The sequence below is a fragment of the Pelodiscus sinensis genome, chromosome 3 (assembly GCF_052426305.1).
Source record: "Pelodiscus sinensis isolate ZL-2025 chromosome 3, ASM5242630v1, whole genome shotgun sequence".
NCBI lineage: Eukaryota > Metazoa > Chordata > Testudines > Trionychidae > Pelodiscus > Pelodiscus sinensis.
This window is the reverse complement of record NC_143054.1, coordinates 171,412,720-171,438,679: the sequence shown is the minus strand read 5'-3', so window position 1 is coordinate 171,438,679 and position 25,960 is coordinate 171,412,720. Positions and strand designations below refer to the sequence as shown.

The following is a 25,960-nucleotide window of genomic DNA, read 5'->3' as shown; positions in this document are numbered from 1 at the left end:
CTTATCCTACACTGTCCACTGTGATGGTGATAATGAACAAAACTAATATTGATTTATTTCCTTGCCTGTTTAAAAAAAAAAAAAAAAAAAAAAAAGAAGGAAGGAAGGGACTGACTGACTGACTGACTGACTGACTGCAAGGAGAAGTTTGCATCTCCAGTTTAGCATTATTTATCATCTATGGTCACTGAAAATAGAATTGACAGATCCTCAGTGGAACTGTTGAAGAATGGACATTCATCTATAGGCAATTCATTAATACTATAGCTTTGAACAGGTACATTTCTGACATTGTTCTAGCAGATAAACACTTAATAGGATAAACTCTAAATGTATTATAAGTTAAGGTATGTTTCCCAAAATATAGAATATAGTACTTTGTTAGTTGTGGTCCTGGTTGATGATTATTTAATTTACTAATTGTCTTTTTCTTTTAGTTCCATGCAATGGATACATTACATAAGCACAACTATGATTTGAGCAGTGCCATTAGTGTTCTGGTACCACTTGGAGGACCTGTTTTATGCAGAGATGAAATGGAAGAATGGTCCGCATCAGAAGCTAGTTTATTTGAGGAGGCTTTGGAAAAATATGGCAAAGACTTCAATGATATACGGCAAGACTTTGTAAGCACAGAACTAATGCACACTTTTCTTCTTATGTTGAAATGTATTTTGGCCATGACTGCCGTAATTGTTTTCCATTGATTTGGAAGATTAGCTTAAGGAAGGCCAAACTGTTTGTGAAAACAGGTTGCATTTTACAAGTATTTGTGACTGGAAATAAAAGGGATGGGGGATTCCAAAAAATCTGAAACATTTTTGACTTTGTGTTTTGAAAAGACATTTCACTTAGAAATAGCTTTCACTGAAAAAGGAGGTAGAAAGAGAAGGAAGGGTTTAAAAAAAACCCTAAATTAAATGTTTGATTTTGTGTCAGATAAAATGTATTTACTCCTGAAGGTGTTCTGTACCCTGAGGGGTACAGAATTCATACCTTCCACAGATACCTTGGCTCCCAAACAGAAGAGAAATCTGTGGAGAATACATGCCCTTTCTGCAGTAGTTCAGATGTGTCTGCTGGAAGCAGCCAGCAGTAGAGGCAGAATACAGTTGGGGGAAGAAGGGAGGCAATGCACATGCACCCAAAGATGTTAATGGGGTAGGACTGGGAGCCTACCTGCATGTGAATGAGGGAGAGACTAAGGATGTTTAAAGGTGGGTAATTGTGTAACCACTGAAAAACTCATCTTCAGTGGCAGCTGGCTCCCTGGGAACCAGTGCATGCCAAAAGCTGGCTTTTAAGCTGGCTACCTGTGCTACCGGTCTCGCTCATAGGGAGCTGGCTGTCATCCCACGCTGCTGCCTCTGATACAGTGGGGACGGGATCCTGCGTGTAACCGTGAACATTAACCAATAAGACCGGTCTTATCGGTTAACTGTCCACACGGTTATACATTCACATTCCTAGGAGAGACTCACTTTGCCCCTCTTATCCTGTTGAACATTGGACTTGGAGGTGTAGGGCTGTGTGAAAAGGGCTGTCTCTGAGGCAGGACAGAGATCATAGAATACTAGGACTGGAAGGGACCTCGAGAGGTCATCGAGTCCAGTGCCCTGCCCTCATGGCAGGACCCAGAACCATCTAGACCATCCCTGATAGACATTTATCTAAGCTACTCTTAAATATCTCCAGAGATGGAGATTCCACAACCTCCCTAGGCAATTTATTCCAGTGTTTAACCACCCTGACAATTAGGAACTTTTTCCTAATGTCAACCTAAACCTCCCTTGCTGCAGTTTAAGCCCATTGCTTCTTGTTCTATCCTCAGAGGCCAGGAAGAAAAATTTTTCTCCCTCCTCCTTGTGACACCCTTTTAGATATCTGAAAACCGCTATCATGTCCCCTCTCAATCTTCTCTTTTCCAAACTAAACAAGCCCAATTCTTTCAGTCTTTCATAGGTCATGTTCTCTAGACCTTTAATCATTCTTGTTGCTCTTCTCTAGACCTTCTTCAATTTCTCCACATCTTTCTTGAAATGTGGTGCCCATAACTGGACACAATACTCCAACTGAGGCCTAATCAGCGCAGAGTAGAACGGAAGAATGACTTCTCGTGTCTTGCTCACAACACACCTGTTAATGCATCCTAGAATCATGTTTGCTTTTTTTGCAACAGTGTCACATCGTTGACTCATATTTAGCTTGTGGTCCACTATAACCCCTAAATCCCTTACTCCTTCCTAGACAGTCACTTCCCATTCTGTATATGTAAAACTGATTGTTCCTTCCTTCATGGAGCACTTTGCATTTTTCCTTATTACATTTCATCCTATTTACCTCAGATCATTTCTCCAATTTGTCCAGATCATTTTGAATGATGACTCTGTCCTCCAAAGCCGTTGCAACCCCTCTCAGCTCGGTATCATCTGCGAACTTAATAAGCATAATCTCTATGCCGATTTTTAAATTGTTGATGAAGATATTGAACAGAACCAGTCCCAAAACAGACCCCTGTGGAACCCCACTTGTTATACCTTTCCAGCAGGATTGTGAACCTTTAGTAACTACTCTCTGAGAACGTAGATGGAATACACATGTAGATGGAATACAGGCTGTCAGGAACAGTATCTCTGACAATGCCACGGCACAACTGGTGGCCGAGCTCTGGGACTTGATCCTCACACTCAACTATTTCAGATTTGGGGACAATTTATACCTCCAAACTAGTGGCACTGCTATGGGCACCCGCATGGCCCCACAATATGCCAACATTTTTATGGCCGACCTGGAACAGCGCTTCCTCTGCTCTTGTCCACTAGCACCCCTCCTCTACTTACACTACATTGATGACATCTTCATCATCTGGATCCACAGGAAGGAGGCTCTGGAAGAATTTCACTTTGATTTCAACAATTTCCACCCCACCATCAACCTCAGCCTGGACTAGTCTAGATCCACAAGAGATCCACTTCCTGGATACTACAGTGTAAGTAAGTGATGGTCACCTAAACACCACTCTATACTGAAAACCTATGGATCACCATGCCTACCTACATGCCTCCAGCTTCCATCCTGGACACACCACATGATTCATCATTTACAGCCAAGCACTAAGGTATAACCGCATTTGTTATATCTTTCAGACAGAGAGAAACAACTATAAGATCTACACCAAGCATTCTTGAAACTACAATACCCACCTAAGGAAGTGAGGAAACAGATCAACAGAGCCAGACGTAAACCCAGAAGCCTCCTGCTACAGGACAGGCCCAACAAAGAAAATAACAGAACACCACTGGCCATCACCTACAGTCCCCAACTAAACCTCTCCAATGCATCATCAGTCATCTACATCCCATCCTGGACAATGATCCTCCATTCTCACAGACCTTGGGAGGTAGGCCAGTCCTTGCCCACAGACAACCCGCCAACCTGAAGCAAATTCTCACCAGCAACTATACACCACACCATAGTAACTCCACTCTGGAACCAATCCCTGCAATAAACCTTGGTGCCAACTCTGCCCACATAGCTACACCAACAACACCATCACAGGACCTAACCACATCAGCCACACCATTACAGGCTCATTCACCTGCACATTTACCAATGTAATATATGCAGTCATGTGTCAGCAATGCCCCTCTGCCATAAACATCAGCCAAACTGGACAGTCTCTATGTAAAAGAATAAATGGACAAAAATCAGATATCAGGAATGGCAATATACAAAAACCTGTAGGAGAACAGTTCAATCTCCCTGGACACACAGTAGCAGATTTAAAAATAGCCATCCTGCAACAAAAGAACTTCAAAAACAGACTTCAAAGAGAAACTGCAGAGCTACAATTCATCTGCAAATTTGATATTATCAGTTTAGGATTAAACAAAGACTGTGAATGGCTAGCCAACTACAAAAGCAGTTTCTCCTCTTTTGGTGTTCACACCTCCACATCAGCTGCTAGAAGTGGGCCTCATCCTCCCTGACTGAATTGACATCGTTCTCTCTAGCCTTACTCTTGATTGGAACTCTTTTCTTATGCCTGTATATTTATACCTGCCTCTGGAATTTCCACTACATGCATCTGACAAAGTGGGTCTTTGCCCACGAAAGCTTATGCTCCAATAAATCTGTTAGTCTATAAAGTGCACAGGACTTCTCATTGTTCTTTCAGATTCAGACTAACATGGCTACCCTCTGGTATTTCTCTGAGAATGGTTAGCCAGCCAGTTATTCACCCACCTTATAGTAGCCCCATCTAAGTTTTGTATTTGCCTAGTTTATTGATAAGAATATCATGTGAGACTGTATCAAATGCCTTACTAAAGTCTTGGTATATGACATCCACCACTTCTCCCTTATCTACAAGACTCGTTATCCTATCAAAGAAAGCTATCAAATTGGTTTGACGTGATTTGTTCTTTACAAATCCATGCTGGCTGTTCCCTATCATCTTCTTATCTTCCAAGTGTTTGCAGATGATTTCCTTAATTACTTACTCCATTATCTTTCCTGGCACAGAAGTTAAACTGACTGGTCTGTAGTTTCCTGGGTTGTTCTTATTTCCCTTTTTATAGATGGGCACTATATTTGCCTTTTTCCAGTCTTCTGGACTCTCTCCTGTCTTCTATGATTTTCCAAAGATGATAGCTAAAGGCTCAGATACCTCCTCTATAAGCTCCTTGATGTGTTAATGCATAGTTCCTCAGTTGTTATAGTGTTCACCTCATTAGGTTGTACCTGCTGATTTGCTTAACAGCTCTTTGTAACACTATTACTCATGTCTAAAACATCTATTAAGGTTTATTAATCCTTTATAAACAGAACCTTAAAGTAAACTGTGGCCAAATAAATGTTAGCTTTACTGTTGGGATTTCCTACATGATTATTTTATTCTCTATGTACTTTATTAGACTTGGGAGAATTTGATTTTTAATTTTTATAATTTTGACATTCTGTATATCACTGTTTAATTGTAAGCATCTTTTTACTGTAGATTTTTACAGTTGCGGGAGATTATGGGAAGACTCAGATAGTAATTATTCCATAGCAGTAGATATTGAGATTCCAAAAATGTAAACATCAGGTGTCAAAATATAGAAAGTAAATACTTTAATTCAAACTCTAAAAAGTTCTGAAAAAGCATTTTTTATACTTTATCTCTATTTTGACTATCATTGATAAAAATAATTTTTAATCAGTTTCTGTGTACAGTAAAATCAGCTTTTACCATTAAAATCTAATGCTTCCAAGTCTAATTATATGTGCTAACTTAGTTAAATTCTGTTTATATGCATAAAATCGATCACTTCTATTAATGCATTAGAACATTTGCAGAAATCACTTCTGATCCATTATGCACAAAATTGTGGAAATCTAAAAGAACCTACTGAAAACCATTTAAAAATCTTATGACAAAGAATTAAAAAAGGCAAAAGAGACATTGTTCTTGTTGAAATGAGGGTATAGAGAGAATGCATATCATTGTTGGACTCAGTGGAAGGCATATTGACCTTGAGTCAGAGAGTAAAAACTGACAGGAATGAAGATCAGTTATGTTCTCTGAAGTCAGTGTGGGATTGCCTCCTACCTTCAGTCATATTCTTTATGTTTAGACAATCTGCATGTCACGGTTAGTGTCCTTAGGAGAGCACATCTTTCACATATTTATTCCTGTAGCACTAGTCATCTAGATTTATAGTGAGAATTATGTATAACACCTAGTATTTCCAGACTTCTACTCATTTAAAGAGTTCTGACACTCAGTGGGTTCTACTGCATTTATCTGAAGATATGGGAATTGTTGCATTTGTTTTTCCAAAGTTATTCCTGAACTATCTTCAGAAGTTAAAAATAAGAAAAATATATAAAAATGGCATAAATTGTATTTATTTTCTAGATGGCTTTTGTGGTGTAAATCAAGTTATTCCTTGATTTAAGTTATTCCTTAAATAACTATTAACCACAGGTGAGCTAGAAGTAAGCAATGAAAATCATAGACAAAAATATTTACAATAGTACATTTTAAAAGTGCTAAATATTTCCATCAAACCTGGAACTTACTCTGTCTCACGCTTGATGTGTTCATGAACATCGGTCCCTGATTTCAAAATTGATGGACTCTGGCTAAGGTTTTTCTCATAGCTGCATTTTGCCAACCCCTGCCAGTCACTCTCTGAAATAGTTTTATGCAGTCAGAGTTGCTTGGTTTTTTTAACAGTATAATCTTTAAAAAGGGAGGGAGATCTTTTATTTAAAAAAAAAATCAAAACTCAGAGTTAGAAATGTAGAGATAGTCTTTTAAAATAATTTGTTGCAAGACACTCCTTAAAGTTAAATAAAGCAATACTTATCTGATGAATTGTGGCTTAAAATCCATGGCTACGTCTATACTGGCATGATTTTGTGCAAATGCTTTTAATGGAAGAGTTTTTCCGTTAAGAGTATTTGCACAAGAGAGCGTCTATACTTGCATGTGCCTTTGCACAAAAGCATCCGTGCCAGTGTAGACGCTCTCTTGCGCAAGAAAGCTCCAATGGCCATTTTAGCCATCGGGCTTTCTTGCGCAAGAAATTGATGTTACCTGTCTACACTGGCCTCTTGCGCAAGAACCTGTCACTTGGGGAGCCAGTTGGAATATAGGGTTTTCACACCTTGCATGCCAGGCAGGCAGGCTTCTTCAGTTAAGAACAAGAGCTGTAGATAAGGTTTGCCTTCCTATGTTATCCTGTTAGCCCAGTCACCCACTAGGAAGCTCTGAATGGCTGTTCCTACTTGTATTGCAACATTCTGGTAAGGTATTAGTAAGATTGCACGGATGGGGGAACCTAAGGCCTGGGGTCAGATGCAGCCCATGGCTTGCCTGGATCCAGCTCCCAAGACTCAGGTCGTTCCCCCCTACCCCCAGCATTGGGGAGCCCGCAGTGGCGCTCCGCCCCTTCCTCCCTCTCTCATCCCCCTGTGGGGCTGGAGCACACAAAATCTACTAGCTTGGGCCCCCATAGGCTGTGGTATGTGGGGAATGTCTTGCTCCTTCTTAGTTGGGGGTCACATCAGTGAGTGTTCAGTTATTTTTTTGGCTTCTCACTTGTGTGCGCCCCCTGATTGATTTTTCTGTGGGTCAGCAGCCCCGACCCAAAAAAGGTTCCCCACCCCTGAGTTAGAAAAATTTACTTTTTGTTGATGTAGATGCCACCAGTATCAAAAAATCGATCCAACTAGCAGTGACCTAACAGTGAAATAACAATGGAGAAGCTAAGGTAGGCTAGGCTAAAGTACTAGGAAGGTAGAACTGATCAGCATTTACTGGCTTAAATGCATCTTCCCTCTCTCTTTGGGGCTACTATGGTAGGATGCCTCTGAAAACGCACGACCTATGGCTATATCAGCTGATGTGCGTAAATCCTGTCAGTAATATCTCAAGTAGGTGTGGACCCGCGGCTCCCCTCAGCTGGAAACGGTGAATTGGAGCCAGTGGGAGCTGCGAGGCTTCATGGCAGTGGGTCCTACAGGTATACAAAGTGGCACAAGCCTGCTAGTGGCTTTCCCGAGGCAGGCCTGCAGCCCATTTTAAGAAATACTGGTGTAGGGTAAAAGTACAGAGGAGATTTCACAGTGGAGACCAGATTTCACAGCTGACATATTTTTCACAGTTGTGAATTTGGTGAGGCCCTAAGGCAGAAACTGGAGAAGGTAGTGGCATGACAGAACATCCTTAACGTTAGCACTGGCATTACTAGCAATGGTGGGACAGCCAACCCCTGTGATCTTGATATTGAGCTAATATTCTGGTGGGTATATTTTTGCATGTGGCATTCCCATGAGAGTCCTGTGAACGTGACTTGTTCTCATTGTGATTTTATTCTCCCCCCTGTCATTTAAAAAAGGGGAGGGGGAATAAAAAAGTAAGAGAAATGTATTGCCAATTGTGCACTGGATTCTGCATTGACCATATAGAACAGTGATTTAGGAATGTAGCTTTAAAAGATCCGTCCCCATATATGTTTTACTTTGTTTTATTTGGATTAATTCTTAATTTTTCTAACATAAAAAAAATTTTGCTCCATTAAAAAAAAATAAAATGTGGATATGTAAACTTTCTGAAACACTTTGATTTTATTTAATTCAGACCAAATATTTTTCAGCTGCCTTGGAAGTCACTGACTAGCATCGTTGAATATTATTACATGTGGAAAACTACTGACAGATATGTACAACAGGTAATTTTATATCTATTTCAGTATGAACGGACCTGGAATATTTTAGAATAGTCTTAAAACATTGAACTTCTACAAAAATTATCTACAAATAGTATTTTCTAGGAACTTATGTATTCCTTTATTTTTTTAAAAAAGATCTGTTCTAAAACTATTTTTGAGATTTGGAGTTTTAAAATATTTAATTTGCTTTGCATTGCTTTTGATGCAGTTTCATTTCCCCAGATTTAGGTTTCAATCTAAAAGATGCTTTAACAGGGTTAAATAGTTGCACATTAATATGAAGTGCTTTTTCCTCCAAAGGACAGTTATTGTACATTTTGAAAAAAGAGAAAATTTTAAAATTATTGAATTTTTGATTATATGAATTATCCTTTACATTTTAAATTGCTGAATGAGCCATTTTACAAAGTGAGGTCACATAAAGCAACACTGCAGAGGAGGGACAAGGTTATCCACAGTGCTCTGCTTTGGTTCATATGGCTAGTCTCATAAAGCACAATTATTTGATCTTCCATAGTAGTTGTTATAAATGCTGTTTGTTAGTTTTTATTTTTATAGGTGGATGAGAAAGAAAGTATTAGTATCACAACAGAAGCCATGTTTTTCATTATGGTTTGGCTTTACAGCACAGGAATAAGAGCAAAAGATATACACGAGACCAAATTCTGAACAAGAGTCAGAGCTTGCATTAAAGAGCTTTGTTTTCCTTAGACAGGTTTCATGTCTGAAGGATGGAATTCTCAGCATTTTTAGTTTTCTGAGCTGTGGCTTCTGTTCCAGAGCGTGGGGTTAGAGGGAGTGGAGTGTGGCTCTATTTGGTTCTTTGGTTTTGGCCCAATAATTCTCTGCTGTTTACCAGATGTGCTAGCCTCTGGAAACTCCACAGTCCTTCACACTCCATGAAGTACGTTATGGCATAAAATGGATGTAATGATCTCCCACCTGAATTCTTTTGCTGCCTGTGTAGCGGAAATATATTAATGCTTTTGTATCCTGCCTTGTTTTTCTGTGTTTGGATGTTGCGGGTAATGGTTACTCTAGATTTGCCTCATTGTGTATTTACATACTGTATTCTTTGATTCAACTGCTCCAAAATATTTTAAAATACCATCTTTTAATTTGTGATTTTACAGTTCAGTTATTTAAATCTGTAACTAAATCCTTTAAAATCAGTAATGATGCTGCATATAGAATGCTGAAAATAAAACTGTTGGTTATTAGATAGGTCTGTGCAGCACTTCCAGATCCCATTGCAGTGAACTAGAGAGATCATTTCTCCAATCTAAGTTCTATTTTCTTGATGGTATGGATGCATCTTCCAGTTGGCAATGCATGTAAGTGAGAGGAGGGAGGTGTGTCATCATTTGAGGTGCTACTACAGCATGTATGTTTAGATTTTTTGAAATTCATCATCTTTTCATCTGCTTCTTTGCACCACAAGTTTTTATCTTGGAAAGGTTTTTCTAGTTGGGAAGTTGAGGCTATAAATATACCTAAAACTAAAAGTCATCCCCAGACATCCATCATTAAAGGTTGAGATATATGGATCCTTTCAGCTGTAGATGGTTGGTTCTAATTTGAAAACTTTGCTATTCAATGACTGTTTATTCACCTCAAAAAACAAGTAGTCTTTGGCAGCTTAGAGACTAACAAAAATATAGAGAATTATGAGCTCTCGTGGGTAAAACTCACTTCATCAGATGAGTTGAATTGGAAATAACATAAACCAAAATAAATATATATCAGCAAAAACAGTTACCTGTCATACGTAGGACCTATGTTAATTAAGGGGGCTGGATATGTCCCAGTTATAGCTTTTGATGTGAAAATGCAAAGGTCAAAGACCAGGGAAATTGGCTTTGTAGTGTATTAACCAGTAAAAATCTTTATTCGAGCCCGGGTTGACTGTCAGATTTGTAAATGAATTCTAGTTCAGCAGTCTCTCTTTGTAATTCGGTAGTAAAATTCCTTTATAAAAGAATGGCCATTTTGTGTGTGAATTGGCTACCACTGCAGTAGAACCTCAGAGTTACCAACACCGTAGGAATTTAGGATGTTCATAACTCTGAAATGTTTGTTAATTCTGAACAAAATATTGTGGTTGTTCTTTCAAAAGTTTACCACTGAATATTAACTTAATGAAGCTTTGAATCTTTACAGTGCAAAAGAAAAAAAACGCTGCTTTCCCTTGATTTTTTTTGTTTGTTTATGATTAACACGGTACTGGATTGTCTGTATTTGTGTTTTTGGTGGTTGTTGTTGTTTATTTGTATTTTTGTTTGTTTGTTTGTTTTGCCTGCTGCTGCCTGATTTCACAGTTCTGGTTCCAAGTGAGAAATGAGATGTGTGGTTGACTGATCAGTTCATAACTCTGGCATCTGTAAATCTGAGGTTCTGCTATAATTGATAATCTAGCTTGGCAGCTATAAGCAATGATTTTATGTGTACGGAGACTCATCCGCCACCTCACCTCCAAAACTTGGTCCTGTCAAGTCAAGAAGAAGGAAAATAGGTTTGGCAAACTTTGCTGCCTGTACTGACTCTGTTAAGTAGATAAATCTAGAACTTCAATTATCGTTGCTGTCAGTCTGGCATTTTTCATGAATGCTGATAGACGAGCATTTTGGAACTAAATGAGCCCAGGTGACTCACTCACTGAAGATTCAGTCTCTTATTTTCCCATTTGTGTTTTCCTCTTAAAATTTTAGTTCACATGTAAGGAGGTATAATGACTAACCTTAAGCAGAAAAGGTGCTGCATGAATGAATGCATGTCTCTGCTGTCCCACAGTTCAGATTATTGGAGTGCGAGTTAGGGATGTAAGGGAGTAGTTGACTTGTTGACTGGTCTAGGCTCATCAGAGGGAAAGTCGGAGCTGGTGCTGGGGGGAGCCAGTTTAAATGCCGTTTCCTTTCCCCTCCCCCCGCCATTTCTGTGGTGCTGCCTATCCGTTCCTTCCCCACTGCTGTCTCTATCAGCAGGGTGGTCCAACTGCAAGGGAGGTGTGATTCCCCCGCGGACAGGGGATGCTTCACAGCAACCCGCTCGGCTTTGCATTTAAAATGTAGTAGGAACCAGGCAGGCAGGCACCTCAACTCAGTCCCAGCTCACTCCGGGTGTGGGACCAAACTCAGCTGCGGCTCTCAATTTAAAATGCAGTAGGAGCCAGGGGGCAGGCCGCCCAGTTCCTGCTGCCTTTTAAATTGCAGAGCCACAGTGGGATTTGGTCACACACCCAGTGTGAACCAGGCTGCCTGGTAGTGGATGAAGTAGTGGATAGAATTTTTATCGACTACTCGATTAATTAAATATTCGTCTCTTAACATCCCTAATGTGAGTAGCAGAGTGCACTGAAGTGTAGCATTGTAACTCCTCTGGGTGAATGGTATATATGTGAACTAAAACTTTCCTAGTTCACATTAATATCCTCTTTGAAGGAGACTGCATTACTCAGGCCTACTCAGGGGCGTAAAGGGGGCAATTGCCCCCAGGCCTGGCAAATCAAAAGGTCCTGCGGGCTCCCGGCCACCATAGCCACAGGATGGGTGTCAGCCCCCACCCTGGCTCTTTAAATTGCCTCTGGAGCAACACGGTGTGCGCCATGTACTCTGGGTGGCTCTTAGGGCTGTGGGGAAGTGGAGGGGTGGAAGGAGAGAGCAGTGTGGCTATATAAAATATAGATGAGAGATAGTTATAGAGTCTTGATTGTGTCACTCTAGATCATCTTAGCTATGATGTGGTCTTAAGCCTCAGAACAGTTTTTGGAAAGAAATTGTGTATAAAATTGGTATCTATTACTTTTATCAAAGAACAATGTGTTCTTCCAGTATTCTGCAGTTAGTATATTGCTTGAAAAGCGAGAGTTTCCCAATAGAGATGAAAAATTAGACCTATCTTAGCCTGTTGTCCAGGACTTCCTTCTGCTCAGAGAATTTTAAAATCTAATTTTATTTTACCATAGCATCATAGGGTTTCCACTGTGACATCTGACCCTGATTACCGTATATTCCGGCGTACAAGACGACCTCTGAAGTTAAAAAACATCCCCCAAAAATCGGGGGTCGTCTTGTACGCCGGATGCCCCGCGGCCGGAGCCCCTCCGCGGCTTTGAAAGCCTCGGGGGAAGCCGGCGGCGGGGCATCCCAGGTGCGCATGGGCTGCCCGCCCGCCGGAGCCCCTCCGCGGCTTTGAAAGCCTCGGGGGAAGCCGGCGGGGGGGCATCCCAGGCGCGCATGGGCTGCCCCCCCGCCGGAGCCCCTCCGCGGCTTTGAAAGCCTCGGGGGAAGCCGGCGGCGGGGCATCCCAGGCGCGCATGGGCTGCCCGCCCGCCGGAGCCCCTCCGCGGCTTTGAAAGCCTCGGGGGAAGCCGGCGGGGGGGCATCCCAGGCGCGCATGGGCTGCCCCCCCGCCGGAGCCCCTCCGCGGCTTTGAAAGCCTCGGGGGAAGCCGGCGGCGGGGCATCCCAGGCGCGCATGGGCTGCCCGCCCGCCGGAGCCCCTCCGCGGCTTTGAAAGCCTCGGGGGAAGCCGGCGGCGGGGCATCCCAGGCGCGCATGGGCTGCCCGCCCGCCGGAGCCCCTCCGCGGCTTTGAAAGCCGCGGAGGGGCTCCGGCGGGGGGGCAGCCCATGCGCGCCTGGGATGCCCCCCCGCCGGCTTCCCCCGAGGCTTTCAAAGCCGCGGAGGGGCTCCGGCGGGGGGGGGGGGGGGAGCCCTGGCGCTCCTGGCGCTCCTGGCGGCTTTGCTCCCGGTGCCTCTGGTCTGCTGGGGACCATCTCCAGCAGACCACGGACACCGGGAGCAAAGGAGGCGGAGGGGCGCTGGGGTATAAGATGAAACCCTATCTTTTAATTAAAAAGATAGGGGGTCGTCTTATACACCCAGTCGCCCTATACGCCGGAAAATACGGTATGCCTTAGGTTCTCAATGCATAATGCCATGCGGATCTATTTATGCAAGGAGATGGCACTAATACAATAATCTTACTTTTAGGTGGTGATTTTCTGAACTAAATTGTAATAGTCTACTAAGCTGGATGTCTAAGCCAGATATGAGTTCTGGCGAAAGTTGTCTCTCTCCTTTCTGCTAATTCTCTCACACTGAAATATGCTTCCTTTTCATTCCCCCAACACGAACACAAAGCTAAAACTCATAGTTGAAAATGCATGTTAATGTAGAATTTGTGATTATTTTTTATTTCCAAGGATTTGTTATTAATTATTATTATTTCGGTGTTCTCCAGTCAGCTTGGGTGCATGCCACAGGCATCAGGAACCACAAATGTGTCTAGCTCTAATCTTTCTTACCCTCACATGTCATGGAGATGGGGGAAACTTGTAGCAGGCATCAGAAGCTTATGTCCCATGGCTTTTTGAGCCTCAGCCTTGGCACTGTTCTCCTATCTGCCCAGTGTTTTGGTCCCCACTGCTTTCTGGTTGCAAGGTGGACCTCAGCCATGCTTCACCAAACTCCTGCTGCCTGTCTCCATGAACAGTGCAGAGAACAGACTTTGCAACTCAATTAACTTGCTTTTGTAGGGAAAACTGGAAAGCAAAAGGCAGCTGACAGACGGTCCCGGTAGGACAGGGGGATATCAAACAAAATGTTATATGTTTGATTGCAGGAAAACGGCAAATGTGCTGGATTCTTTGGTGTCTTACAAAAATGCCAAATACCACAGCTGTGGAATCCAGATGGCCCTGACTAAGATGAATGGGGCAGCTCACACTTTCAGAGCTGTATTTCCAGGCTGTGCCAACCCAGACAGTTACACTGTGCTTATGCTATCCAGATTATTTCAGGCACCATAAGAAATGAGCATTTATTTAATGAAAGCCATGATTTGGGGGGCATAATTCTGCAGCAAGGGACGAATGCTGCAAAACTATGGAATACATTAGCCCTGTTTATAGGCTCCCTCTGAACAGCAGTTTGCAGTGATAATACAGACACTCTGTTTATTGAAAGAGTTCCCAATTACCTCTCAAGGCCACTCATTTATCTGTAGATTATTGCTGCTGGAGGCCCTTTCCATGGCTCGCATATCACGGGTCCCCATTTTATCACAGCACATTACCTTACTGTCACTCAGCTGGAAAGTTAGACTATAAGTATTGTTGGATAAGGACCCATTTTTGCCAAAGGCTCCTCACCTGCTGCTCTTCAGCTTTGGCACAGGTGTATCAGATCTAGCTTTTGCACCTTGCTCTTGACAAGCCTCCTCTTCTCTGCAGCCCACACTTTTCCTGCAAGTTCCATATTTGCCACAGTACCTAGTGGGCTCCTTACAGAAGTGCAATACCTCAGTAATTGAAGCAGAATCATACCAAGTACTGCAGCATCTGTAGAATAAGCTGACGCCATCTGTGCCAGGGCATTTGTTTCCAGCCTGCCTCTTGAAATCTCTCTGCTGAGAAGTGATTCCAAAAGAGGAGCCTCCTTTCCCGCAAACGTATCTAGGTGGACATTGGCCAGTCTAACGAGGGCATCAGAGCCAAAGTAAAGATCTGTAGAAGAACACAGCAGTGTATGTGTCACTGGGAGTACCCACTTCCAGGCCAGCTTCATGGTGTTCTTCCTTGGCCATGACATGGGCAGGCAATAGCATCTTTTCTGTCCTTCAGACCTACAGAGCTTCATGGTGGAGCAACAGAGCTTATACTTTCTCTCAGCACAATACATCTTTCAGGCAGATATGGTCCAGTTCCTGCTACTCCTGTGCTTTGGGCTTACTGAGGTAATCTTCTTGGGCACTGTGTTGGATGTCTTAGTGCCCTTCCAGAGTCCTTGAGAGCTAGGAGTGCTTTCTGGAGGAGGGGATGTCCCTCCCACCTTGCAAGAGCAAGTCACTGTTTGCAAATGAGATCCGCTTGAAGCCTATAAAGATAAAGGCTTGAGGCAGTTCTGGTCCTCCTCCTAGTTTGTTTCCCATGCCCCGAGGACACTGCAGAATTGATGCAGAAGTGAGCAGGGGGGTGCATTTGATGCCAGCCAGTAAGGTTGGATTAACAAGCAAGTGACCCAGGGAACCACCTGTGGTGCTGGGTTAGGGGATGCAAGATTTCTGTTCAGTTTGTAAGGGCAGAGGTGAGAAAACAGTGTTTTGATCTAAAGGACTCAGGGTAACATTTTAAGGCTGTCACCTGCTGTAATACTATTTGATACTGGCCCACCCAGTGTTGGGGCACAGTTCAGTGTTCAAAGATCCCATCTGCCCCCCTAACACCATGCTTCTTGTGTGCCTGCATGCTTGCCAATTCCATCCTAGCACTTCTGGAGCAACACAAACAACTGATTCATGGCATTCAAGCTCCAGGAGGGAGGGATGGGAGGCAGAATAGGATTTGGGAGAAGATATGCAATTGGGGTGGGGCCTGGAGAAGGGACAGATTGAGCCCCCATCTCTCCCATCTGCCAAGAGGAGAAGTCAGTTCCTTTGGCGGGAGAAGGCTCGAGGCATGGGATCGGGACATGGGAGTGGTTTCAGGGTGCTGGATCCGGATGGCACTCACTTTGGACAGCTCCCCATAAGCAATGACCTGTCTCTGCTGCTTCTACGTGGAAGTGTAGCCAGGCGGCTTTGCACAATGCTTCCTCCTGCAGGCACCACTCTTGCAACCCCCATTGACTGCATTCCCCAGCCAATAGGAGCTGTGCAGCCGGTGCTCAGGGTAGGATGGAGGTAGGCAGCACATAGAGCCCCCATTTTCCATTTTATTATCTGTTCCTTTCTTAATGATTGCCAATATTCTGTTTGCTTTTTTTTTACTCATGCACATTGAGTGAATGTTTTCAAAGAATGATCCAGATTGACTCCAAGATATCATTATTTGAGTGATAACATGATTTAGACCTCATCATTTTATATGTCTGTTTGGGATTGTGTTCTCCAATCTGCATTACTTTGCATTTCTCAGCATTGAATTTCATCTGTCATTTTTTGTTATCCACTCGCCCAGTTTTGTGAGATCCTTTTGTAGCTCTTTGCACTCTGCTTTGGTCTTAACTATCTTGAGTAGTTTTGTATCATCTGCAAATTTTGCTACCATCTTTTTTACCCCTTTTCCATTTATGAAAATGTTGAGGATTGGTCTCAATACAGGCAGTCCCTGACTTACGCGGATCCGACATATGTCGGATCCGCACTTACGAACGGGGCTTTCTCGCCCCGGAGCTCGCTGGGGACCGTCTCCAGCAGACCAGGGACGCCGGGAGCAAAGCCTCAGAGGCGCGGGACCCCTCCGCCTCCCCGGCTTTGCCAGAGCAAAGCCTCAGAGGCGCGGGACCCCTCCGCCTCCCCGGCTTTGCTCCGGGTGTCCCTGGTCTGCTGGGGACCGTCTCCAGCAGACCAGGGACGCCGGGAGCAAAGCCACAGCGGCGGCGGGGTCCCGCACCTCTGAGGCTTTGCCAGAGCAAACGCGGCACCCCGCCACCGCTGCCGCTTTGCTCCCGGTGCCTCTGGTCTGCTGGGGACCGTCTCCTGCAGACCAGGGACACCTGGAACAAAGCCGGGGAGGCGGAGGGGTCCCGCGCCTCTGAGGCTTTGCTCTGGCAAAGCCTCAGAGGCGCGGCACCCTGCCGCTGCCGCCACTGCGGCTTTGCTCCCCTTGTCCCTAGTCTGCTGGGGGGGAGGGGCGCAGCTAGTGCGCCCCTCCCCCCCCAGCAGACCAGGCTTTTGTTGTGGACCCTGGGGTAGAGCAGCTGGGGTGCTGCCGGGTTGGTCCTGCAGGGACCTACCTGGCAGCCCAGCTGTTCTGTCCCAGGCTCGAGATTCAGCCGCTGTTGAAACTGATCAGTGGCTGATTCCAGGAAGCTGGGGGCAAAGCAATTCTGCCTCCAGCTTCCTGTAGTCAGCCCCTGGTCAGTTTCAGCAGCAGCGGCTGAATCTGGAGCCAGTTCCGACTTACATACAAATTCAACTTAAGAACAAACCTATAGTCCCTATCTTGTACGTAACCCGGGGACTGCCTGTACAGACCCCTGGAGACACCACTATATACCGATTTCCATTCTGAAAACTTTTACTCTTCTTTCTTATCTCATGACAGCTTATTTTTCTTAAGAGCTTTTGATGAGGGTCCTTGTCAAAGACATTCTGAAAATCTAATTGTACTACGGTATATCCGCTAAATCCCCCTTGTCCACATGTTTGTTGACACCCTCAAAGAATTTGAGAAGATTGTTGAGGTATGGTTTGCCTTTTAAAAAAAAAAATCTTTGACTCTTCTACCAACAAATTATGTTCATCTGTGTGTTCTCTACCAGTTTGCTTAGTATAGAAGCCAGGCTTATAGGTCTGTAATTGATGGGATCTCCTCTGGAGGCATTTTTAAAAACTGGTCACATCAGCTGTCCCCACATCATCTGGTACAGAAGCTGATTTCAATGATAGGTTTCAAACTGTTAGCAGTGCTGCAATTTCATATTTCAGTTACTTCAGAACTCTTGGTGACTACCATCTATTCCTGATGTCTCATTTATCAGTTTGTTTACCTCCACTTATGACACCTTAATCTGAGACAGTTCTTCAGATTCATCACCTAAAAAGAATAGCGTAGGTTTTGGAATTTTCCTCCCATCCTCAGCCATGAAGACAGATGCAAAAAGTACATTTAGGGAACATCTAGATTGTGTTGCTCTTTCGGGATATTGGAAGTATCCAGAAATAGCAACATCGTGTCTTTAAAAGTGCCTACTGTTTCCCAAAATAGTGGGCGTATTATTCCGGCATCCCTGTAACCCTTGTTCCACGAAGGTTAAGGGATTTGTCCGACTAGTGCCTTATTTTGAAATTTGGTGCTGTAAATTTCTAAATAATCTCTTTTGATTTAGACTGAGAATAAGCTATTCAATTTGCATAGCGCAAATTGTGTAGTTTATTCCGAGAGAAGTATGACGTCTAGATGCACCTTTAATTTCTCCACAATGGCCTTATTGTCCTTAGCTATGTTTACACTATGGAGCTTTAATGGGAAAAGGAATGCAAATTGCACTCCACAATTTGCGTACCTTTTTCCAATATTTTTTTTGGAAGAGGCTTTTCCGAAATTTGTCCCGTCTACACTGGGCCAAATTTGGAAAAAAAACCTCTTTTGGAAGAGCCCTTCTTCCTCGTGGGAGGAGGAAGACAGCTTCTGAAAGAGCACATCTGCTCTTCTTAAAAAAAAAAAAAAAAAAAAAAAAAAAAAAGCAGAAGAGCAGACATGTTTCCTGGACACAGCAGAGTTTAAACCCCGTAGTCTAGACATAGCCCTAGAGTGCTCCTTTAGCATCATCATCATCTAGTTGCCCCACTGGTTGTCTAGCAGCTTGCTGCTTCTGAGTCTTTGTGCCCTTCCTTATTACATTTATACATTTTGTTTGCCAGAGTTTATGCTCCTTTTTATTTTCCTCTCTAGGATTGAACTTCCCCTTTATCTCTCACTGCTTTTTTGTTTGTTTGTTTTTTGTTTAGCCACATTTGTACTTTTTTGGTTCTCTGTTTTTTTAATTTGGGGTATGCATTTAAGTTAATCCTCTATTATGGTGTCTTCAGAAAGTTAAACAGAAATTAAAATGTACAGTGCCAAAAGTAAAACCCCTACAAGCTGCATGGAAACTAAGTGCCTTATTTTTGCATAATCTCTCTTTCTGACATTGAATGCTATGGTGTTGGGCTGCTGTGGTATTTTCCTCATCATAGAGATATTGAATTTAATTATATTATTGGTCACAATTGCCAAGAAGTCAAGCTATATTAACCTCTTGAATCATATCCTGTGCTCCACTTGGGACTAAATCAAGGATTGCCTCTTCTCTTGTGAGTTCCAGGGCTAGCTGGTCCAAGAAGCACTGATTTAAGGTGTCAATAACTTTATTTCTGCATCCTGACTTGAAGTGACATGCACTCAGTTAATATGGGGTAGTTGAATTTTTTATTATATAGCCTCTCTAATTGTTAAGCCAATCATGGTGTAAACCAAGCCAGGCCTGTGCACCTGAAGATGTGACAGTATTGTGGCTGGGGGCAGTGCTGGTTAACAGAGTGCCAGATAACAAAGGTTTCACTGTATTAAGAGCTGGAAGCTCTTAATACATTTAAAAGGCAGAGCCGCCGTGGGGTTAGCTCCTGGGCATTTAATATATCTAGACAAAGGATTTCATTTAATCTTTTCAGTGACCTAGTGTGACTCAATGGATACATCAGCTGTAGATTAGAGAGTACTGCCGTAACTACTCTTTCATCTTAACATTTCATAATGCTTTGGATGATTCCCTTGTTAGCTTTATTGACTCTAAAAACACTAGTTGGCTACTGTTGTGGTTGATGGACTGTGTGGGGTTTTTGTTTTTTGTTTTGTTTTGCATGGTTGTATGCATGTATATTGTATTTATATCTTGAATGATCAACTACTAGAGAACCTTATGGCATGAAAGTGTTTAGTACTTATCACTCTCATGATTTTATATCAGATGTTGCATTATGATGCGTAATAATCATGTGCAATGTTTTATTTGCATGTATTATGAGGAACAAAGCCAAAGTCTTAAACCTCCCTTTTTATGGTAATATCAGACAGCAAAAATATAGCAGTGGAAAAACTCTCATTGCTTTGAGCCCAGGATTTCACCCAGTAGTTGACTGCTGATTTCTAAAACATGCTCTTTCAGCAGAGGGGAACGACGAAGTATTTTTTGTTAATTTCCAAGATTTCATGCCTTGGTTGTACTAATTTGTATCATGATTTTGTAATAAATCATTTTATTTTCTGCTTTTTTACAATATAAATCTCATAGCATCAGAGATTATTTATGTTACAACATGCCCCATGAAGAACTTTTATATGTCTGTGAAGATAAGCCAAATATTTCTATCCAAAATAAACTATGAATGCTAGTTTGGATAGACAGCATATTTCTTAGTTTGAGAGTTACGCTGGTAGCAAAATAAACAAAATCATAACCAAATACATTCAGTCGAATATTTTATCAGTCGCAAAATAGCCATGTTTTTGGTATGTTCTTGGGCTAAGATATTCTACAGTTATTTAGAATTGCAGCCTCTGCCTTAATTAAACAAACACATGCTCAGTCAAAAGTACGGTAGAGGTATATTTTCATTGTGCACTCATCTTTCTTTTCCATTCCCTGTACTGTTCTATAGTTCTCTTAGGGTTGATTGCACTTGAAAGTTAGGATGATTTATTATGTTAACGAGGGCATGAAAAAAACACACTCCAGACCAACATATCTATACTGACCTAAATCCCCAGAGTCGGTACGGCTTTATCAACAGAAAAATGCTTGCATTGACATAGCTACTGTTGCTCATGGAGGTAGTCTTCTAAAACCAATAGAAAAGCCCCTTCTGTCAATGTTGACTGCATCTATACTATGGGTTCAGAGGGGTAGCCGAATTAGTCTGTAACTGGAAAAACTTAAAAAAAGAACAAACAGTCTTGCCGCACCTTAGAGACTAACAAAACCTATAGATGGTATCATTAGCTTTCATGGGTGCAACCCGCTTCTTCAGATGATTAGGGTTATACTAACATAGCTATGGTGATATAGTCTCTGTAGTGTAGTCCTACCTGTATGTTCCTACTGAGGTGACCGAGAATGACTTATTTTATAACGGGAACTTATTTTATAACCCCACCATCATTTCAGGATTTTAAAATTAGATGTGTTTTATATAGATATAGATATATTTGCATTCGTGAATTTTTTATGAGTTTTTATGCTTTAAAACTAGTAAAGAATTTCAGTGATGTTTGTTTTGGGTTATTAGGGTATACAATTAATTTCAAGTTCTTTGTGATTTCACAAAAGCCAGGCAGAAATTATCTTTAAATATTTGGTAAACTAAAAAATTGAATAGTTTATTAAAATAGCATTTAATGTATTTGTCTTTTGTATTAGAAACGTCTGAAAGCAGCTGAAGCAGAAAGTAAATTGAAACAAGTGTACATCCCAACCTAGTAAGTATGCAAATGTTTGTACTTTAAGACACTTTGTTGGGACATAATGGATAGATGAAAATGCACTTGCCATTCTCAGAAGATCAGTAAAAATGAAAGTAAATGAATCCTATCCAATAATGCTCCGGATATATGTAAGATGTGCTGGATATATTACAGTAACTTGATAGATACTACGGTTTTGATCCTCCTGTTGCATATTTACATATGATTTTGATTATGGACTGATGATTATGCTCTCTTTGTGGGGTTTTTTGTATTTAATTCATCCCTTTGTTCTTGTCCATTTTCCTCCAGTAAGAAAACTAGATGTAAAACCAAATATAACTGGACTAGTTAAAATGTTGTGTTGCTTGGTAATATACAGAGTGTGCCCTTGTTGCCATTTATAGATCAGAGTTTAAGTAATCTCTTTAGAATCTCTCTGGAGTGTTATATATGAGAATAAATTCAACATTTCAAAGTATCAGTAATTGTTTGTTAGACCGGATGCTTTTACCTTACAATTGTAGTTTTATCTTGTTGATAAAATATATTCTTAAACCAGTTAGGAGATAAGAAAAGAAAGCTATGATAAGGCTTAAATGATAAGGCTTTGGACAGCTCTAAATCCCTTCTCTGTGAACTAAACCCTGTTAACAAAATCTTTTTATTTTAGTGTTTTGTCATCCTAATGTTTTTAGTTATCCAGCTTTTGGACTTAAACAGATTTTTAGCATTAAATTTTTGTGAACATGTGGTTTATGGGAATGAATCCAAGTTTTTAACTTCAATTATTTCCTCAGGGCTATGGGAGTAGCAAGGATTAGGGGCAAAATTCTCCTTCAAGCTTTGTGCCACTATGTTGTACTTTCCATATATGCATGACTTTCCTATTTATGAATTCCGCACATGTGCAGGGAACAGAATACCTGAAAAAATGTGATCTCTGTAAACTACATACAGTACTGTTTCGTTTTATATGGTGTCTTTCCTGCAGCTTCTCTCCCCAAACAGGTTTAATAGCACGAGGCAGTGGATAGACTGAAATAGATTTTAGCTTTTAATCAGTCCAACCTTCTGAAAATGTCTCAGTGAGAGTTATTTAAAGCCCAAACCAGCACTAATAAAATAATTTTTTTGAAGTGATGATAATAATTGTGGGTGATGGATAATTTGTGACATCCTAATACCAGAGCAGTATTCTGGGAATAATCATATGAGTATGCAATTACCAGCAGTTTTCCTAGCACAATTATGTTACCTATGTTGGTGGTTGTGGCACGTGAATAGTAAAAATAATAATTAGCACTTACATAATGCTTTTTACATTCAACATCCTTGCACCATGTTTAGTATGGTCAATAAAGAGAAGTGTGTGTGTTGTGCTTTGGGTGTGTGACCTTGCGCCCTTTTGCACTGTGGGTGAGTATTGACCCTAAGGGAAGTAGTCAGTGTTCCCACATGCAAATTGTTATACTGGATAAGACATGGGCATTGGTTCAGTCCAGTATCTTGTTTCTGCTAGTTGCCACTAACCAGTGCATCAGAGGAAGCTTCAGGAGCCCTTAATTGTATAAATATGAGATTGCTGGGTTTGTGGGATATGCAGGTGCTATATAGTTCCCCTAGTACTTGGGAGATTGTTGCCAGATCCCACCACTCTAAGCTGTTTCCAGGGACTTCAGTAGTAGTTCTGTGCGGAGAAGGTATATGAGATCCAGTACCCTAGCACTAGTTTATGGCCTAATCCAGGGTGGGCAGATACTAGCCCCAGGCAAGCCCTCATCACTATATTTACCCGCACATGCACAGATACCAGGGCTCTTGCTGGGCATGGATTGCTGTTCATGGCCAATAGGAGCTGCAGAAAGTGATGTCCTGGTCTGCACTGTTGCCTGTCACTCCCATTGCCGGGAATAGCAATCCATGGCCAACAGAAGCTGTGATCACCGGTATCTGCAGAGGTATAGGTAAATATAGTGGTGGCCCACCAGTGGCTAACCTTGGCGAACCGCCACCAATTTATTGCCCATGTCTGGACTTATTCTTCAGTCCTTACTTAGAAAAAATATTGCATGACCTAAGAACTATTAAACCAGGCCTTAGATCTCTGATTCATTCCATTTATCTCAGTGAATTTACTTTAAATTGTTAATAAAAGGTTGGATTTTTTTGTTCCTCCCAACAAATATCGTTAAGGGCAGAATCTTCCTCTTTACTTAGATGGTATTAACTAGGGATGTAAAAGAGTATTTGAATAGTCGACTACTCTCATTCCCCCTTTCTTTGTTGCCTCTGATACAGATGTGGGGAAGCAGAAGCTGGTGCTGGGGGGAGCTGGTTTAAAAGGGGAAGGGTAGGGAAGGCACAGGAACAGTGGTACTGCGGCTCTGCCTTTTAAATGTAGATAGAGCTGTTAGGGTCTTACTACATGTAAAAGGAAGAAGCGTAGCAGTCGGGGACCTGGCACGAGCAGAGACTGCTTCTGTCCCCACTCACACCGAGTCCTGCACTGCTCATCTGCCTTTTAAATGTAGTAAGAGCCTGGAAGCTAACTCTGACTGAATTCCGCTCCCCCCCCCCCTTCTCCCATTAGATTATTAAGGAATTAACATATGTTGCAGTCATAGGACAAAGGAAGGTTTGTGAGATTGTTTTGAGACATAAAACCAGTTAAAGAAGTGTGGATTGGATAAATAGACTGTAAGATGGATAGAAAGATGATGTAGATATTGGGATAGAGAGTACGCTTATTAAGTTTGCAGATGATACCAAACTGGGTGGGGTTGCGACTTCTTTGGAGGATAGGGACATAATTCAGAATGACCTTAGCAAGTTAGAGAAATGGTCGGAGGTAAACAGGATGAGGTTTAATAGAGAGAAATGCAAAGTGCTCCACTTAGGAAGGAACAATCAGTTCCATACATACAAGATGGGAAGCGACTGTCTAGGAAGGAGCATGGCGGAAAGGGATCTAGGGGTCATAGTGGACCACAAGTTGAATATGAGTCAACAGTGTGATGCTGTTGCAAAAAAAGCAAATATGATTCTAGGTTGTATTAACAGGTGTGTTGTAAGCAAAACTCGTGAAGTCATTCTGCCGCTCTACTCTGCACTAGTTAGGCCTCAGCTGGAGTACTGTGTCCAGTTCTGGGCGCCACATTTCAAGAAAGATGTGGAAAAATTGGAAAGGGTACAGAGAAGAGCGACAAGAATGATTAAAGGTTTAGAGAACATGACCTATGAAGCCAGGCTTCATGAACTGGGCTTGTTTAGTTTGGAAAAAAGAAGATTAAGGGGGGACATGATAGCGGCTTTCAAATATCTAAAAGGGTGTCACAAGGAGGAAGGAGAAAATTTGTTCCTCTTGGTTTCTGAGGACAGGACAAGGAGTAATGGGCTTAAAGTGCAGCAGGGGAGGTTTAGATTGGACATTAGGAAAAAATTCCTAACTGTCAGGGTGGTCAAATATTGGAATAAATTGCCAAGGGAGGTGGTGGAATCTCCCTCTCTGGAGATATTTAAGAACAGGTTAGATAGACATCTGTCAGGGATGGTGTAGACGGAGCTTGATCCTGCCTTGAGGGCAGGGGGCTGGACTCGATGACCTCTCGAGGTCCCTTCCAGTCCTAGGATTCTATGATTCTATGATTCTATGAAAGATGGCTAGGTCATTGGGCTTAGCAGGTAATGATCAACAGCTCAGTGTCTGGTAGGGATGTCAACATGTAGATGCCTACACAATTAATTTATAAGCCTGGGTTTATCAGTTAATCCTGTCAACTACAGGCATTCTCCCCCATCCCCACCTTCCACTCAGGGAACTATCGAATAGTCATGTAACCACTAAAATGTAGTGCAGTTACACAACTGTTGGATCTTCATAGATATTGAGAGCCAAAGTTTCGTTTATTGCTGGCAAAAACAGACTTTTTGTTGATAATTGTGGAATACATTTCCACCATTTCCACCATTCAGTGGGCTTTGCGGTTTGGTGATGGTGAAACCATTTGTAATGTATCGCTGCTACAAATTATAAGTCTTCATACATTTGACCTAGTGAAGACTTCATCATTTTTTCAGCACACCCCTATCTTGATGTGTGAGGTTTGATTTTTTTGTTTTCTGGAAAAATACATTGTTTTCTGTGCAGTGGGATATCTCCAAAGCATTATGTGATGGGAGGAGACTGAACGTATTATGTAGAATTTTGTGATGACCTGAGTTCCAGGCTTTTACATTAATTTAGACCATGGTCTTACAAAGCTGTTCATCAGCTGTTTATATAATCAACTTGTCTGTAATCTAAACAATTTATTAGAGAAACATGGAAAAAAATTTGTAACTCAGAAGAATTTCTTACATATGGTAGAGTTCATAAACCAGAAACACAGAATGAAATCTTGCTTATGTTAATTAAATGCTTATTAAAATGTTTTCTGATTACTTTTTATTTTATTTAAAGCAACAAACCAAACCCCAATCAAATATCCAGCAACAATGGGAAACCAGGTGCAGTGAATGGCGCCGTGGGAGCATCTTATCAGACACAGACCTCACTAATAGGTCGGGCTTGTGAGAGTTGCTATGGTAAGAAAAGCGGGGGGGCATAAGTATGTGTTGAATACAGATATCATTTGAACATTTGTGGGGTGGTTTTTTTGCCAATGCTAATTTTTACCCTTTGATAAAACAGATGTATTGATTGAATCTGTTACCACATTCCAGGCAAAGTGTAGGTTGATTTCTTTTTGATAGTTAGAACTGAGAAATGCTGCATACTTAACTCTTCAATCAGAA

General features: G+C 41.9%; 1 protein-coding gene across 1 annotated transcript in view; it reads left to right on the top strand.

The window, feature by feature from the left end:
• Window positions 1-25,960, top strand: part of MTA3 (metastasis associated 1 family member 3) — a 183,950-nt gene that overhangs the window by 114,913 nt on the left and 43,077 nt on the right. Inside the window, exons 9-12 of the mRNA XM_006133984.3 lie at window positions 438-626; window positions 8,148-8,222; window positions 21,120-21,178; window positions 25,626-25,750. Of these exons, the coding sequence (XP_006134046.2) occupies window positions 438-626; window positions 8,148-8,222; window positions 21,120-21,178; window positions 25,626-25,750 (448 nt within the window). The remainder of the gene's footprint in view (window positions 1-437; window positions 627-8,147; window positions 8,223-21,119; window positions 21,179-25,625; window positions 25,751-25,960) is intronic.